Source organism: Podarcis cretensis (genome assembly GCF_951804945.1).
Source record: "Podarcis cretensis genome assembly, chromosome: 11".
NCBI classification, from domain to species: domain Eukaryota; kingdom Metazoa; phylum Chordata; class Lepidosauria; order Squamata; family Lacertidae; genus Podarcis; species Podarcis cretensis.
Window position 1 is genome coordinate 50366620 of NC_137180.1, and position 15436 is coordinate 50382055.

The 15436-nt window shown below is 45.2% G+C and overlaps 1 protein-coding gene across 3 annotated transcripts in view; it reads right to left on the reverse strand.

Annotated features, from left to right (window-relative positions):
* Positions 1-293: 293 nt before the first annotated feature.
* PMAIP1 (phorbol-12-myristate-13-acetate-induced protein 1) overlaps positions 294-15436 on the reverse strand; it is a 32782-nt gene continuing 17639 nt past the window's right edge. For 2 of the 3 annotated variants that reach the window (XM_079995180.1, XM_079995181.1), the window contains one exon: positions 294-2605. In XM_079995180.1, coding sequence (XP_079851306.1) covers positions 2493-2605 — 113 coding nt within the window. In that variant the 3' untranslated portion in view covers positions 294-2492. Of the gene's footprint in view, positions 2606-5009; positions 5254-15436 lie in introns of those variants that run through there. The other variant, XM_079995179.1, reaches the window with a different exon arrangement.

The following is a 15436-nucleotide window of genomic DNA, read 5'->3' on the forward strand; positions in this document are numbered from 1 at the left end:
GATCTGGAAGATGGCGCTGTTGCTCCAGCTCTAAAAATAAAAAAGACCCAGAGCTGCAACTCCCTCCTCCTATTCCAGTCTGTTCTGCCCGAAATTGTGATGGAATATTGGCAATTTGCTTTTACCCTCCTTAAAATTATCTATCGGCTTGTCTACTTTACAGTGTTTTAAATGCATCTCCTGATATTTTTGTACTATTTTTAACTGGAGTTTTAAAGCTGTTATTAATTATATTTTGTACACCACATTGGGACATATATGTGGGAGGGCAAATAATAATAACAACAGAGATTATAACAATATAGCTGTTACAGCTTTATTGTCAACTGCAAAAGAGACATAATGTATATGCATTAAAATTCCACAGAAATTATATTCCAAAGCATTAATTTATTTATTTTACAAACAACAACAACAACAACAACAACACACATCAAGTTCATTAACTCAGCAAGACATCAGCACAATTATTTGTAGAAATGAAAAGCCTGGGCAGCCCATTGTGGAAGGCAATGGATGAAACTTGTTTGCAAAGAAGCGAGAAGCATGAACCAGGTTGTTTGCGAATACGACTGTTAAACACTTTGAACAAGCTATTTTGCTGTAAACAATCTTTCTGACATAAACACATATAGCTCGCAAATACACCAGCATCAAAACATTATACGAAGGGGAGAGGGATTCACCATTGCAAAAAACAACAACACACATTATAAATAAGGTCTTCTACCATATGTTTGAAATGACACTTCATACTTCCACGGTTATTTGTTTTCCTGAACACTTAACTCAGCCAGAATCTGGCAACATGTACTAGATGAAAGCAATCTTAGAAAATCAAAATTTGTTTAAATGACACTTCACTCACAGAGAAAGATTTGGCAGCTTTTCATTGAGGTCAACTATTTTAGCTGTTTACACTTTTATGGAAGGCAGTCTGACGGGGGTGAGGGGATCCTGGCTTTGAAATATAGTGTCTTAATGAAATTACGGAAGAATGTGCACTTGTTATGGCAGGAGGATGCTAGAAATGTATTGTATCTGAGCCATAGTTGTAATGTGCCTTTTAACCAGGGCTCAAGTGCATTTCGTTAAGCTGCCAGGTGGAACGTGAAATAAAAATGTTGGCGACTTAATCCTGCGGTTTGTTTAATGTCAGATCTCCAGACTGGGAAATTGAAGATCTGCAGCACATTCAGACGTAAAAACCTTTTGGGTTCATTTTCATGCTGGTAGCTAGGATTTTTTCTGAACGCACAAATCAAATTCTCCCACTGTAATGAATGGGAAACTCTGAGTATGAAGGGAATCCCTGCTGGCACGCCTAATATCGCCTCCATCTCTAGATTGGGTTAAAGCTCTCTTTGCTAGCTCTCCCCCATTTGAAAAGCAGCTGTAACATTTCATCTTCCTGACACATTTTGAATAATATGGTTGGTTTTCTTAGCGTAAAAGAAAAAGTAGTCATATTTTCCCTCTGAAATGTAACTCTGCATTTGCTCCTTTCTTTCTACAGCTTCCTCCGTTTAAGCCTAACACTGTAAGGGAATTTGTCACATTTGTTATAAATGGGAAATTGTATTCTGTTAACTGCTAGCTAAAGTTGTACAACTCATCTTAAGAATACTGTAACTTCTGTTGAAAGGATGCTGTTTAACAGCCTCCTGGTGTGCTTTCAAACATTCACCTGAAACATTTGGTTCTAGCTGATAACCCAAAAGTAACCAATTATAGTCGCAACAAAAATAAGTAATCATACCTGTAGGACTAATATTGGTACATTGGCACTGCAGATCTACTCGATTTAGAGTTGCAAATTGATAGCATTGCAGTGTAATACATTTTTTAAAAAATGAACATAATGTATTACATAGCTGATTATAGAACTATACGTTTCTATGATTCTATGTAACAGCTTACATTCATTTCGCTGTAACAAACACACAAGCAAAATACTCCTTTCCCTAGTTTAGTTTAGGCTGAGATTCTAATTCCTAGGAAATGGGAATTACAAAGAGCTGATAAACTGATTTGCACTGTCCAGAGTTTAGAGCGGAGCGGTGGTGGAATGTTGCCCGTTGGTATGCATGAAATCCCATAAATTTTCAATACAGTATAACAGCTGAGTGAATGAATTCGAGACCTATGGAAATCAGAACGTTGAACTCTAGGTTGGGGCACCCCTCCCAGATTCCTTCCTTTTCCAGCGCCCTTCACAGTTCAACATCTCCGGTAAACAGTAAATTCCAGTTCTCTCTTCTCCAGTTCCTTCCATTTGCAAGCAAACTTTCACAAATGTTTTCTGAAGAAATCATATCACAGGAGCCTTTTTTCTCCACAGGAAACTGGCTGTAGAAATGCACAGGAAACATTTCGTCTCCTCTGTCTTACGGAAGTCTCTTTTCACGACTCCACACACGTAAAGGCCGTGTCTTCTGAAATTTTCTTTGATTTCTCTTTCTCCATTTCCTTTCCTTTCCCTCAAAGCGCTCTCACGTTTCGGGGCAGAAAAGCTTTGAAATCAGGTTGAGGATCTTCTGGCGGAGGTTCCATTTGTCCCCCATCCTGCGTAGCTGCAAGGCACATTCCCGTACCGCCTCCGAGTCTGTAAAAAGTACAAGCACGTTGTTCAGTGCTGACTTCGGCTAATCATTTACTCATTTAACAACAAAGGTCTGTATAGTTAAAGCTATGGTTTTCCCAGTAGTGATGTATGGAAGTGAGAGTTGGACCATAAAGAAGGCTGATCGCCGAAGAATTGGTGCTTTTGAATTATGGCACTGGAGGAGACTCTTTAGAGTCCCATGGACTGCAAGAAGATCAAACCTATCCATTCTTAAGGAAATCAGCCCCGAGTGCTCACTGGAAGGACAGATCCTGAAGCTGAGGCTCCAATACTTTGGCCACCTCATGAGAAGAGAAGACTCCCTGGAAAAGACCCTGATGTTGAGAAAGATGGAGGGCACAAGGAGAAGGGGATGACAGAGGACGAGATGGTTGGACAGTGTTCTCAAAGCTACTAACACGAGTTTGACCAAACTGCGGGAGGCAGTGGAAGACAGGAGTGCCTGGTGTGCTCTGGTCCATGGGGTCACGAAGAGTCGGACATGAGTAAACGACTAAACAACAACAACAACATCTAGAGCTCGACTGTAAGGAAACAACAACTTCAAAGCTGTTCATCGAAGTCTTCTAGCATTATAAGCCTGATGCCGTTTTAAATTATATGTCATAACCCATAAAACAAGAGATATTGACCGAAAACAGGGATGCCTCTGCAGTTTGTATACTCCTGAACATGCTGGGTTCCCCATTCACTTCAATGCAAGGTAATGGAAGGTGAACATTCAGTTGCTCCCATCAATGAAAGTAGCGGGAAAGACTGAGGATGCTTCCGACTCAGAATACTGACAAGTGTTTGTTTGGCCATGTTGTGCTTAAGAATGCAGAGCTGGTAAATAGGAGCGTCCTTCAGGCATTTATGCAGTGCTGGCTACAGAGAATTGCAAATCTGAATATCAAAACGACAGCCCAGCCCCTTCCCCTATTTTTAACAGAGCTCCCCCCCACTTTCTTAAACAACACAGTGGGATAGAAGTTGGAGGCAGGACAGAGCGCCATCACCCTTTGACTTCGTGGATATTCAAATTATTCAGGGAATCCGAGCACCTGTAAACATCAGAGCTATGGCAGTGCATCTACATTGTAAGCAGACGCTTCCTGTTTAATCTCTGGCCTCTCCAGTTAAAAGGATTTCAGGTGATGAGGAAGACCTATCTCTGCCTGAGATCCTTGACAGTAGATAGTGGATCAAATGGGCAAACCCCCAGCTATAGGGCAGATCCCTACGGTCATGCAAAGCTTCTGGTGGGATCAGCTTCCCTTTGCAGCCCTTCCCCAACTGCTTTCATAAGCTCTGACCGTTGGCCGTGGATGCTGGGGCTGGTGGGAGTTGTAGTTCAAGGCGCTGGGAGGGCATCAGAAGGCTGCTTTGTGGTCGTGGAAGTGAATGGCAATGCCTGGACAGGCAGAGTCAAGGCAGTCCTACAGGGGACTGTTGGATCTGGGCAAGTGATTGTTGCAAATACAAGCGGGGGGGGGGGGAGGGGAGCCACACTGAACATGGACTTCTATCACTGACCTGCCTAAGGAATTCTGACAGTTTTTGACATTCGTACCAGGCAACTTATTTGAATTATGGTGCTGGAGGAGACTCTTGAGAGTCCCATGGACTGCAAGAAGATCAAACCTATCCATTCTTAAGGAAATCAGCCCTGAGTGCTCACTGGAAGGACAGATCCTGAAGCTGAGGCTCCAATACTTTGGCCACCTCATGAGAAGAGAAGACTCCCTGGAAAAGACCCTGATGTTGGGAAGGATGGAGGGCACAAGGAGAAGGGGACGACAGAGGGCGAGATGGTTGGACAGTGTTCTCAAAGCTACCAGCATGAGTTTGACCAAACTGCGGGAGGCAGTGGAAGACAGAAGTGCCTGGCGTGCTCTGGTCCATGGGGTCACGAAGAGTCGGACACGACTAAACGACAACAACCGGGCAACTTGACAACTTAAGCGTTGATTTTCATGGCAGGTCATGAACCATAAACACAAAGGGGGTCACAACCTTGACCTAAGTGGGGTTGCAGCTATGCCCTCAGGGCCATGGAAAATGGGAGAGATGGGAGAGAAGAGGTGCATTGAGGGTGGGTCTTTGAGTTGAGACCCAGGACTGAAAAGACCACCGCCCAAAAAGATTGTGCAGCGGGCACGCCCGGGCTCCGAAATCAAGGGTGAGTGGCGTCGGGTGGGGTGGACTACATGGGCTCGGGGGTCCCTTCGGACTCTGCGATCCACTACAGAGGCGCCTCCAGACCATCGATTGCCGCTCACCTCAAGAAGACGGCAAAACTGATCCGGTGCCTCGACGGGCTCCCGGCGGGAAGCCTGTGCCCGAGGCGGCGGCGCGCAGACGAGGCGCCGAGCCGTCGTCTGGGGCCCGTCCGGCGACCTACCTGGGGGCGCGGGGTTGCGCGGCGCGCCTTTGCGCGACGTTTTGCTCGGCATCATCTCCGGCGCAGCGAGATCCAGCGGCAGGCTTTTATTCGACGGGCCTTCGGAACAGCGCCGGGAGTCGACGGGGCGGACGATGCTCTCGGCTCGCTCTCTCCCGCCTTCTGCCAGCTTCTGGTCCCGGCGCGCCCAGGCAAAGAGAAGGTGCCGGGGGTTTCCCCGGTGACGTGATCGCGAAGCCCCGCCCCCTTCGACCAGGCTTTCCTCGGGGAGCCAATCAGAGGCCGGGATGCCCGGGCATGCGGGGGCAAGTTGGTGGAGGGGGAGGGGGCAGCGGAGGCGGGAGGGAGCTGGGCGTGTTGGAGCCCGTCTTGGGGCTGAGAGGGGGCGGCCCTACCGAAGGGCTGGCAGATCGGGGTGGGGTGATCGGGGTGGGAAGTCGGCGGCCAACGGAATTCCTCCTGCCGGCTGCAAAAAGCTGGTTTTTGGTGTTTTTTTTAACTCGGGTGCGGAAGTGTAGATGTGCGGTTTATTTTAGTAAAATAAACGAGGTCGGTTTCGTTTCATCACTAGGGGAAGGAAACTGCACGCTGGCAATTATGAACGATGCTGCTCTCCCCATTCTCACGCATTTTTGCGGAAATGTTTAATTCTGACCATTTAATGTTGACAACTTTTAAACACACACACTTTTTTTTCCTTTATAGAAGGAACTCCGAATGGCTGAATCTGCGCATTCAGCACTTTTATTGCACCTAGCCGAAGGCTGCCGCAAAGTACACAGAATCATTCAACAATTAAAAGAAAATATACAGGATTGATGCAAAAAACTTAAAACATTTATGTAGGGAGTAACTCGCGCACACAGCTTGAGACAGCCTATCTCTGGTACTAGGGCGGATGTAATCGAAGCTTAAATTCCATTCCTTTCTCCTCCTTGATTATCGTGTCTGCAAATATTTGGCAAATCCACTGCTCTTTTACTTTTCTTTTTGAGGGGTGTGTGGCAGTTTCCATGCGCTCCCTTATCTTTAAATCCACCATGTTCCCTTCCAAAGACCCATCTCTTCTGCTCTTCATGTGCATGTAGTGTTCAAAGACAACAGCCACACCGAAAATAGAAGAGACCCATCTCAAGCAAACTGATCTTCTTGCTAAGGGTCTGGTCTCATAGTTATAATGCAAGTGGTTAGAAAATCTTTAATAAAAATACATTTAAAAAGAAGAAGAATGCAGAGAATCGCACAGCAGCAAAATCTGGGTGAAAGGGCAAGTTTGCGTGTTGTGGGAAGTGAATCCAGCCTCTTTGCTTTCTCTTACCCATCACCTAAGAGACTGGCCCTTTCTCGCACTTTTGGAGCAGTGCTATGAACAGGCAGCATCCTGTAAGCAGAGACTGCTGGATCAGGCCAGTAGCTCACCCAGTTTGGCATGCTGTTCTCATGGTGGCCAACCTGCTGCCTATGGGAAACCCTTAAGCATGGCTCAAGCTCAGTCACACTCTCCCCTCCTGTGGTTCCAGAAACTGGTCTACAGTGGTACCTCTGGATGTGAATGGGATCCGTTCCAGAGCCCCGTTCGCATCCTGAAGCAAATGCAACCCACGTCTGCGCGTGATGTCATTTTGAGCGTCTGTGCATATGCGAGCGGCGAAACCTGGAAGTAATGCATTCTGTCACCACGGAACACAACCCGAAAACGCTCAACCCGAAGCTACTTTAACCCGAGGTCTGACTGTATAGTGATACCTTGGTTTACGAACTTAATCTGTTCCGGAATTCCGTTCTTAAACCAAAGCGTTCTTAAACCAAGGCGTGCTTTCCCATAGCAGCGGGGGACTCAATTTACAAATGGAACACACTCAACAGGAAGTGAAACATGTTCTTATTCCAAAGCAAAGTTCAGAAACCAAAACACCTACTCCCTGGTTTGCAGTGCTCTTAATCCAAGTTGTTCATGAACTAAACTGTTCTTAGACCAAGGTACTACTGTATTACTGTCTCCAGCTGCAAAGGCAGAGACAGTCATGCCCTCTATGAATTTCTCTAATCTTTTAAAGCCATCTGAGTTGGGGACCATCACCGTCTTGTGGGAGAGTGTTCCATAAGTGGATAAGTACTTTCTTTTATCTGTCTTGACTCATCCAGCATTTGGCTTCATCAGATGCCCATGAGTTTTAGTGTTATGAGAGGGAGAAAAGCTTTTCTCTAGCCATTTTCTGCACTTTTCTTTTAAATATAGTTTTTATTGTATGATTTCATTCGGTAAACCGCTTTGATTTTTTTAAAAATGACACGGTAGTATATAAATGTGGTAGATAGATAGATAGAAATAAAATATTACCTTTAACAATACGTTCCACCAGTTTCCCCAAGACAGACCTTAATCTAACTAGCCTGTAATTTCCAGGATCCTTTTTAAAAATATGGTGTCACATGAGCTGCTTCCCAGTCCTCAGGTATGGAGACTGATCTGAGGAACAAGTTCTGTATTTTTAATAGCAGATCATCAGCTTCACAGTTGAGTTCTTTGAGAACCCAGGTGCCCTCCAGACGAGGTGATTAGGCCTAGAACTTCATCTCTCATCACCACTAAGTCCCCCAGACTCTCTTCCTGTAAACGTTGCTGTGGGTTCTGCCCTATATTTTCTGTTGTGAAGTCAGAGTCCAATAATTCATTCAACTGCTCTGCAATCTCATTCTCCTCCTTTAGCACGCCTTTAACTCCCTTGGCACCCAAAATTCCAAAGAAGAAGAAGAAGGTGAGTTTGGATTTGATATCCCATTTTATCACTACCCTAAGGAGTCTCAAAGCGGCTAACAATCTTCTTTCCCTTCCTCCCCCACAACAAACATTCTGTGAGGTGAGTGGGGCTGAGAGACTTCAGAGAAGTGTGACTGGCTCCAAGGTCACCCAGCAGCTGCATGTGGAGGAGCGGGGAAGCGAACCCAGTTCACCAGATTACAAGTCCATTGCTCCTAACCACTACACCATACTGGCTCTCCCACATGTTCTTAGCAATGTGCATAATTCCTCACTCTATATATGAATATATAGTGATATGTATACGAATGCAGGTCTGTGTATATGTGCATCCTAACTGACTCCGCTCAAAGGTACATTTCAGATACAGAGATGGAGGAGGGAGGAGTTATATATGTTCACCCGGGCTCAGCCAGGAACATGTAAAAACAATAAAAATACTTTTCAACATATGCTGAATGCTATTTCTACACTACTTCTCAATTGTTTCTGCTAGAAACACTTCTCTACAAGAGGGGGTGGGGGTGCTTTTAAATGAACTGGGAAGCTCATTGCTAGAGAAACCAAAGAGTGAGACATGTACGAAGGAAGACAAAAAAAGAGAGAAAAGCTTCAAAATGAACTGGAAAGTCCCTTCTCCATTGCCTGGAGAAGGGACTTTCAGGGTCATTTTGAACCTGTTGTTTGGCTCTTCTCTTGGGCTTGTGTGATGGTAAAGAAGCTGAATTAACTCTCTGCTTCTGTCTTCATTGCAGAAGATGTAGTGCGGGTTCCTGTGCCTGAGCTGACTTTCTCCAGAAGGGAATCTGAGGAAGAGAGGCAAATAGTGATGACAAGAGCTATTCTAAACCTTATTTTTAATAAGCACAATTCAAAGTGTTGGTGCTGACCTTTAAAGCCCTAAACGGCCTCGGTCCAGTATACCTGAAGGAGCGTCTCCACCTCCATTGTTCAGCTGAGGTCCAACTCCAAGGGCCTTCTGGCAGTTTCCTCACTGCGAGAAGCTACAGGGAACCAGACAGAGGGCCTTCTCGGTAGTGGCACCTGCCCTGTGGGACTCCCTCCCACCAGATGTCAAAGAGAAAAACAACTATCAGACTTTTAGAAGACATCTGAAGGCAGCCTTGTTTAGGGAAGCTTTTAATCTTTAATAGGTTATTGTATTTTAATATTCTGTTGGAATAATTAATATTCTGTTGGAAACCCAGCCAGATGGGTGGGGTATAAAGAAATTATTATTATTATTATTATTATTGACAAAATGAACACAAACAAATGACTGTCCTGATGGGATCCACCCATTAAAGAACTCAAATGTGATATTGCTGATTTGCTAACAAAGATATGTAACTTGTTCCATACTGGAGGACCAATGCATTTCCAAGAGCCATCTGGTTGATCACTGTGAGAACTGGATGTTGGACCAGATGATTCAGCAGATTCTTCTTACGTTCCTATGACTGAAAAGTGGCCAGTGGAGCAACATTTTTAAAAATGAGGGTTTCAAGAAATTATGACCCAGTTAGCTTAACATATGTTACAGGAAAGCTAGGGTAAAGCTCAGTGGTACCTCAGGTTACAGAGCCACTGCCTGCCTCCACTTTTGTAATGGCTTTAAAAGAGATTCAGGCCATTCTAGATATGATAAGGTTATCATTGGTTACTAGCAATGATGGCTATATTATACCTCTGCTATCAAATGCCTTGGTATGCATTAGCATATCAGTTGGTGGGAATCACGAGCAGAGAGAGGCTTGTTGCACAGAGGTCCTGCTTGGGGGCTTCCCACAGATATCTGGTTGGCCACTGTGAGAACAGGATCCTGACCTAGACATTAGCCTGATCCAGCTGGGTTCTATTTAGGTTCCTATGTTCATTTCAGTGGTTCTAAAAGTGTATAAAGCCGGAGCAGCTGGAAGGCGGCAAAAGAGGGAGATCTCCGGCTGCGTCCTGCCTTTATGGGGCAGGCCACACATCCTGGACCAACCCGATTGGCTGGCCAAGGGGTGATGCAGCTGGGAATCTCCCAGTCACGCAGGGCTGGCCTCCCACCCCCTGCACACGTGGAGGGGCCGTGAAGCCCACAACCCCACCTCCTCCTTAAGGCAGAAGTGGCCTTCTCAAATACTATAATTTCCTGTGCATGAAAATCCACTGCTTCCTATCAAAGCTGTTGCCCTACGTCCAGAATTTCCCGGACATATCTGGAATACTGCATGGCAACCATGCAGTATTGCATGTCGGCAGTGTTGTTTTGCCTGTTGTCTTTGTCCATGGAAAAACCTAGAAAGCATCCTAAAAAGCAGAGACATCACTTTGCCAACAAAGGTCCATATAATTAAAGCTATGGTTTTCCCAGTAGTGATGTATGGAAGTGAGAGCTGGACCATAAAGAAGGCTGATGGCCGAAGAATTGATGCTTTTGAATTATGGTGCTGGAGGAGACTCTTGAGAGTCCCATGGACTGCAAGAAGATCAAACCTCTCCATTCTGAAGGAAATCAGCCCTGAGTGCTTACTGGAAGGACAGATCCTGAAGCTGAGGCTCCAATACATGAGAAGAGAAGACTCCCTGGAAAAGATCCTGATGTTGGGAAAGATGGAGGGCACAAGGAGAAGGGGATGACAGAGGACGAGATGATTGGATAGTGTTCTCGAAGCTACCAGCATGAGTTTGACCAAACTGTGGAGGCAGTGGAAGACAGGAGTGCCTGGCGTGCTCTGGTCCATGGGGTCACGAAGAGTCGGACACGACTAAATGACTAAACAACAACAGTGTTGTTTTGGGTGATTTCCCTTAAAAATAGCTCAAAAACTTCCATTTTTCTTTGCAAACTTGCAAAGAAAGCTCAGCAACAGTTTGGTTTTTCACTGTTTGAAATATGAGCAACCCTACCATCACTGCCTGCTTTTTGATGAGCTGTGAAGTAAATGTAGCTCCTCAGGCTTTTCTGAAATACTGATTTTCTTGAGGATTTGGTCACTACCACTGCTTCCCCCCACTTTTATTTGTTTCCAAAAAAACTGAATAAGTACAAAGCTAAAAAGTAAGGGTAGAAAGGTTTTATCTCGTTAAATAGTTAAGTAACGGAACGTGGCAAGGTTGTCAAATATCTTAATCTGTGTCTTTATCTTAGAGGCTTGCGTCATAAGTACTGATTTTTTTGATTCAACACCTGAAGGCAATTAGGGAACAATGGCTAAGCAATCAAAGAGAGGGGGCGGGTCTTCCATCCACTTCTCTTCATCATCCTATCAGAAGTTACTAGGAGAGGCATTCGTTTTTCTCCCAGGCTCTAAGGATATGTCTCACTGACATGTCAAGTCAGGAGCGATGTTGTTTTGCATGTTCAATAAACATTGAATATTCTTTTAAAATAACTTTAATGGCTTCTTCTCTTCTTCCTCCTCCTCTTTTTGCTATATTATTCTTGTTGATGGCTGCTCACCTGTTTGTGAGCTGGTCTTTATTTATCTATTTGTGTGGGAAGGCAGGCATGGTGCCGGTAAATAAATAGATAAATACTATGCTGAATTAATTGAAATTTCTGCAGAAATTGTGTAAAGGGAATATGAATTACACGGCAAGAAAAATCAAAACCCCTTGATCTGTATAAATGATGGTAATTGCATAAGGGTTTTTAAAGTTTCCAAATAATTTACAATGCATTTTACATAATGCATGCTGGTTTTGCTATTCAAGAAAACAGGTGTCCATGTAGAGTATAGAAGACATACCTGGGCACTAGAAATCCTGCTCACCTCCTCCTCCTCTGGCTTCTATGATTTCACAAGGCATGAGCACTTTTAGACAAGACTTCATACCCATAAGAGCTAGAAACTTAGGTTCTTTAAAAAAGGAGGTGGTGGATCGATGAAATCCTGAGACTGCATAGACACAGTTATCTAGCAGTAGGTCTCATGAAGCCAGTGGCAAATGTGAATTTAGGGAAGTACAACCAGTTTGGTCGCACCTGATGCCTAGCTTCTGGGACACCGCAATAGGCACTGCCACTATGAAGTCAAACAGAAGGCAAAAGGTGCAGGGGCACCAGATTTTATGCCGCACAGGGTGCCACTGAAATCTGAGACCTCAAGGAATGCCCCTGACAGTGGGCCCTACTTTTGAGTAGACGTACATAGGCTTGAATACGTTAAACCGGCATCCAGTGTCACGCATCCCACGCATTTCTTCTGCTCTCTCAAAATTGTGGCATAAGTAGAACACTCCCCACAGGCTGTCTTCTGAAGATGCTTACAAGTGTTTGTTTCCCTGACCCCCCCCCTCCCGCCCCCAACTGCACCCTGAAGCAGGGGCATAGCATAGAGGGGGCCTGCTGGGGAAATGACCCCTGGCACATTTTGCTGGGGGGGGGGCACTGCTCGTGCTGCCGTGCCAGCCCTGCGCTGCTTTGTGAGGCTGAGAGCTGATCTGAATGAGATCAGATCTTAGCATTGCAAGTGGCTCAGGGCTAGCAGGATGGTGTGAGGATACGACAGCCATGTGCCAAGGCTGGGATCACAGCCGTCTTTCCTCCTGGGCTTATTGGCGCATTGCGCCAGGGCGCTGGACTCTTAGGGGCACCACAGCGAGTGGGGGAGCTGTGCGACTTTGTCGGCGGCCTCCCCTTTCTTTTCTTTTTTCCTTTCTTTTTTAATTTTTTATTGATACAGCAAGAAAAAAGAAAAAACACAGATACCAAATTACACACAGGAATAACCATAGACACATAATTTTCTTAACAAACAATAAAACATATATTGGACTTAACATTAAAGACCTAACCTCCCGTCTATTCCATATTTTGATTTCATATTACGTATCGCCAATACAAAATTTTATTGTAATTAATCTTTTTCTTAATATATCTAATTTCTTATATCTACCTTGCAACTATTACTGAAGTTCCTCGAATGCCGCAACAGAATTTAAACTACTATATTTATTTTTCAAATATTCTTTGAAAACCTCCCATTTTGAAACAAATTCCTGTTTTGATTTATTGTTTATTTTTTTCTGATAGACCGTCTAATTCAGCATATTCTGTCCGCTTTTGGATCCAATCTTGTACAGAGGGGATTTCATTACTCTTCCATTTTGCCGCGATCACAACTCTTGTTGCCGTCGTCGCATATAAAAAGATACCCTTCCTCTTTTGCGGAATATCCAAATCTGTTATTCCCAGGAGGTATGCCGATGGCCTCCCCTTTCCCTGCATGCCCGCCAGCTGTGCCCCGTCAACCATATGGCTGGTGGGCATGCAGCTTGCCCCCCAAGCCTCTGCAGGAGGACAGCAATCCCCACAGAGGCTTGGGAAAAGGTTGACAACTCTGGGAAAGGGGGGGCACATGGGAAAGGGGGGGGGCGCCTGAGGATCTTTGCAGCACAGCGCCGGATATGCTTAAGGCAGCCCTGGCTAGGATCGAAGGGCGCATGGCTGCTACGTCCTTCTAACACTGCCCTGCCAGCCTTGCAAAGCGGCTCAGGGCTGGCGGTGTCAACAGCAGAGCCTGGACTGGCGCATCAGGCTCTGTTCAACTTCTGAACCTCACCCTCTGGCGCAAACCCTCACGCACATCGGGTACCAACAAACCACTCTGTGCTGCAGCATCCACCATTTCATGGGGAGAGGGGAGGGTGGAGGGGCTGCCTTGATTCAGAGCTACCCCCCCCACCCCCACATAACCAGCAACGCTCAAATCTGATAACAGACTTGGAATGAAATCATTTATATGCGCAGCTTTCCATTAGCAGCCAGCGAAGCCTATTAGGCAACCTTCGCTCTGCTTATGTGCAGCAGGATAGACATATAAGGGGGAGAAAAGGATAATCTTTTTGGCTCGGTGCCAGGGGATTTCACATCTCCCACCCAGCCAGTGCCTGGACAAAGGATGACGTCTGACCATTTTCAAGACTGTAAAATGCTATGCAAGCAATCATTGAGAAAGATCCCTATAGATGATCGTAATAAAACTGTTCTGCTTGTAAAACCTTGCATGCATTCTTTCCCCTCCCAAGGCACAACCAAGAAAACGAGTTTATCTGGTTCAACTTTTTTCATCACAGACACAGACACACACACACACACACACACACACACACACCTCTGAAATTTGCAAGTCATATTGCGAACCAAAGCAAACCATAACCAGCAGCAAGTTTTCTTGGTTATTTGAGATGTTGAACCTCTATTTCCCCCATCCCTTGAAGTGACCTGCCACGAGTTCTGTTGCCACAAATGTCGATTTTGCCACACACTTTTTGCTTCTTGATGGCTGATCAGTCTCCTTCAGAGGGCTGGATCTGGGCCAGGGGAGGCCCAGCTGCTGACTTTGTGACTCAAAGGAATCTGAGAGGCAGGGCAACAGAAAATCAGCTTGCCTCATATTTAATGCATAATTTCCACATCCCAAAACGGTACACAAACCGACACACAGCTGCCCTTTGAAATTTGCACTTCTCTGAATTTTGCAATGCAGTTCTTGAACAACAACAATGAAAGTGTGCAAGAAAGTATATTTTTAGCAAACTAAGCATACAGAACCACTTTATAGCAAGGAAAACTGCTTGCAAAAATGTGTATATTCAAGAAAACTACGGGGGGGGGGGGAACAGATATATCAGGAGAAATGTACACTACGATGCTGATAATTCTTCATGAGAACTTTAAAAAATGTGTAATCTGATCAGACATTTGGTGAACTGGTGTGAAGACTGGAAAAAGTGGGATAGAAATTGACAGATTTCTCTGTCCCTAGTTTATAGTGTTGACACTATAAACTAAGGATCCTAATAATAATAATAATAATAATAATAATAATAATAATAATAATTTATTTGTATCCTGCCCTCCCCGGCAGAGGCCGGGCTCAGAGCAGCTAACATCATAAAAACAACACAATATGCATAAAATCAGACATCAATTAATTAAAATACATCTTAAAATTGATTCAGACAAGTTAAAATCAGGGCAGGTGGCAATTAACAGGCTGGAATTGAGAGTGGTTAATACTTGCCAGGACCAACTGTTTCCACTGATCATACAAGGACCTGTGAGAGGTTTGGGGGCCTGCTTCGGGCTTTGTACAAAGGAAAGTAAGTCAAACTGCATCCTGCCCAAAGGCCTGGCGGAACAGCTCCGTCTTGCAGGCCCTGCAGAAAGATGTCAAATCGTGCAGGACCCTGGTCTCTTGTGGAAGAGCATTCTACCAGGCTGGGGCCATGGCCAAAAAGGCCCTGGCTGTAGTCGAGGCCAGTCTAACTTCCCTGGGGCCCAGGATCTTCAAGATGTTGTTGTTAGCAGACCGTAAGGTCCTCTGTGGGGCATACTGGAAGAGGCGGTCCCATAGGTACAAGGGTCCTAAGCCATATAGGGCTTTAAAGGTTAAAACCAGCACCTTAAACCTGATTCTGTACTCCACCAGGAGCCAGTGCAGCTGGTATAGCACTGGGTGAATGTGCTCCTGTGGCGAGGACCCTGTAAGGAGTTTCGCCACGGCATTCTGCACCCGCTGGAGTTTCCGGGTCAGTTTCAAGGGCAGCCCCACGCAGAGTGACCCAATATCCCTTGGATTCAGCTCTCTTTGTCTTCCAGCAGGAATTCAGGAAACTGGAATGCTGATAACAGTTTATGCATACATGCCCTCACACTGTTAACGAAAAATAA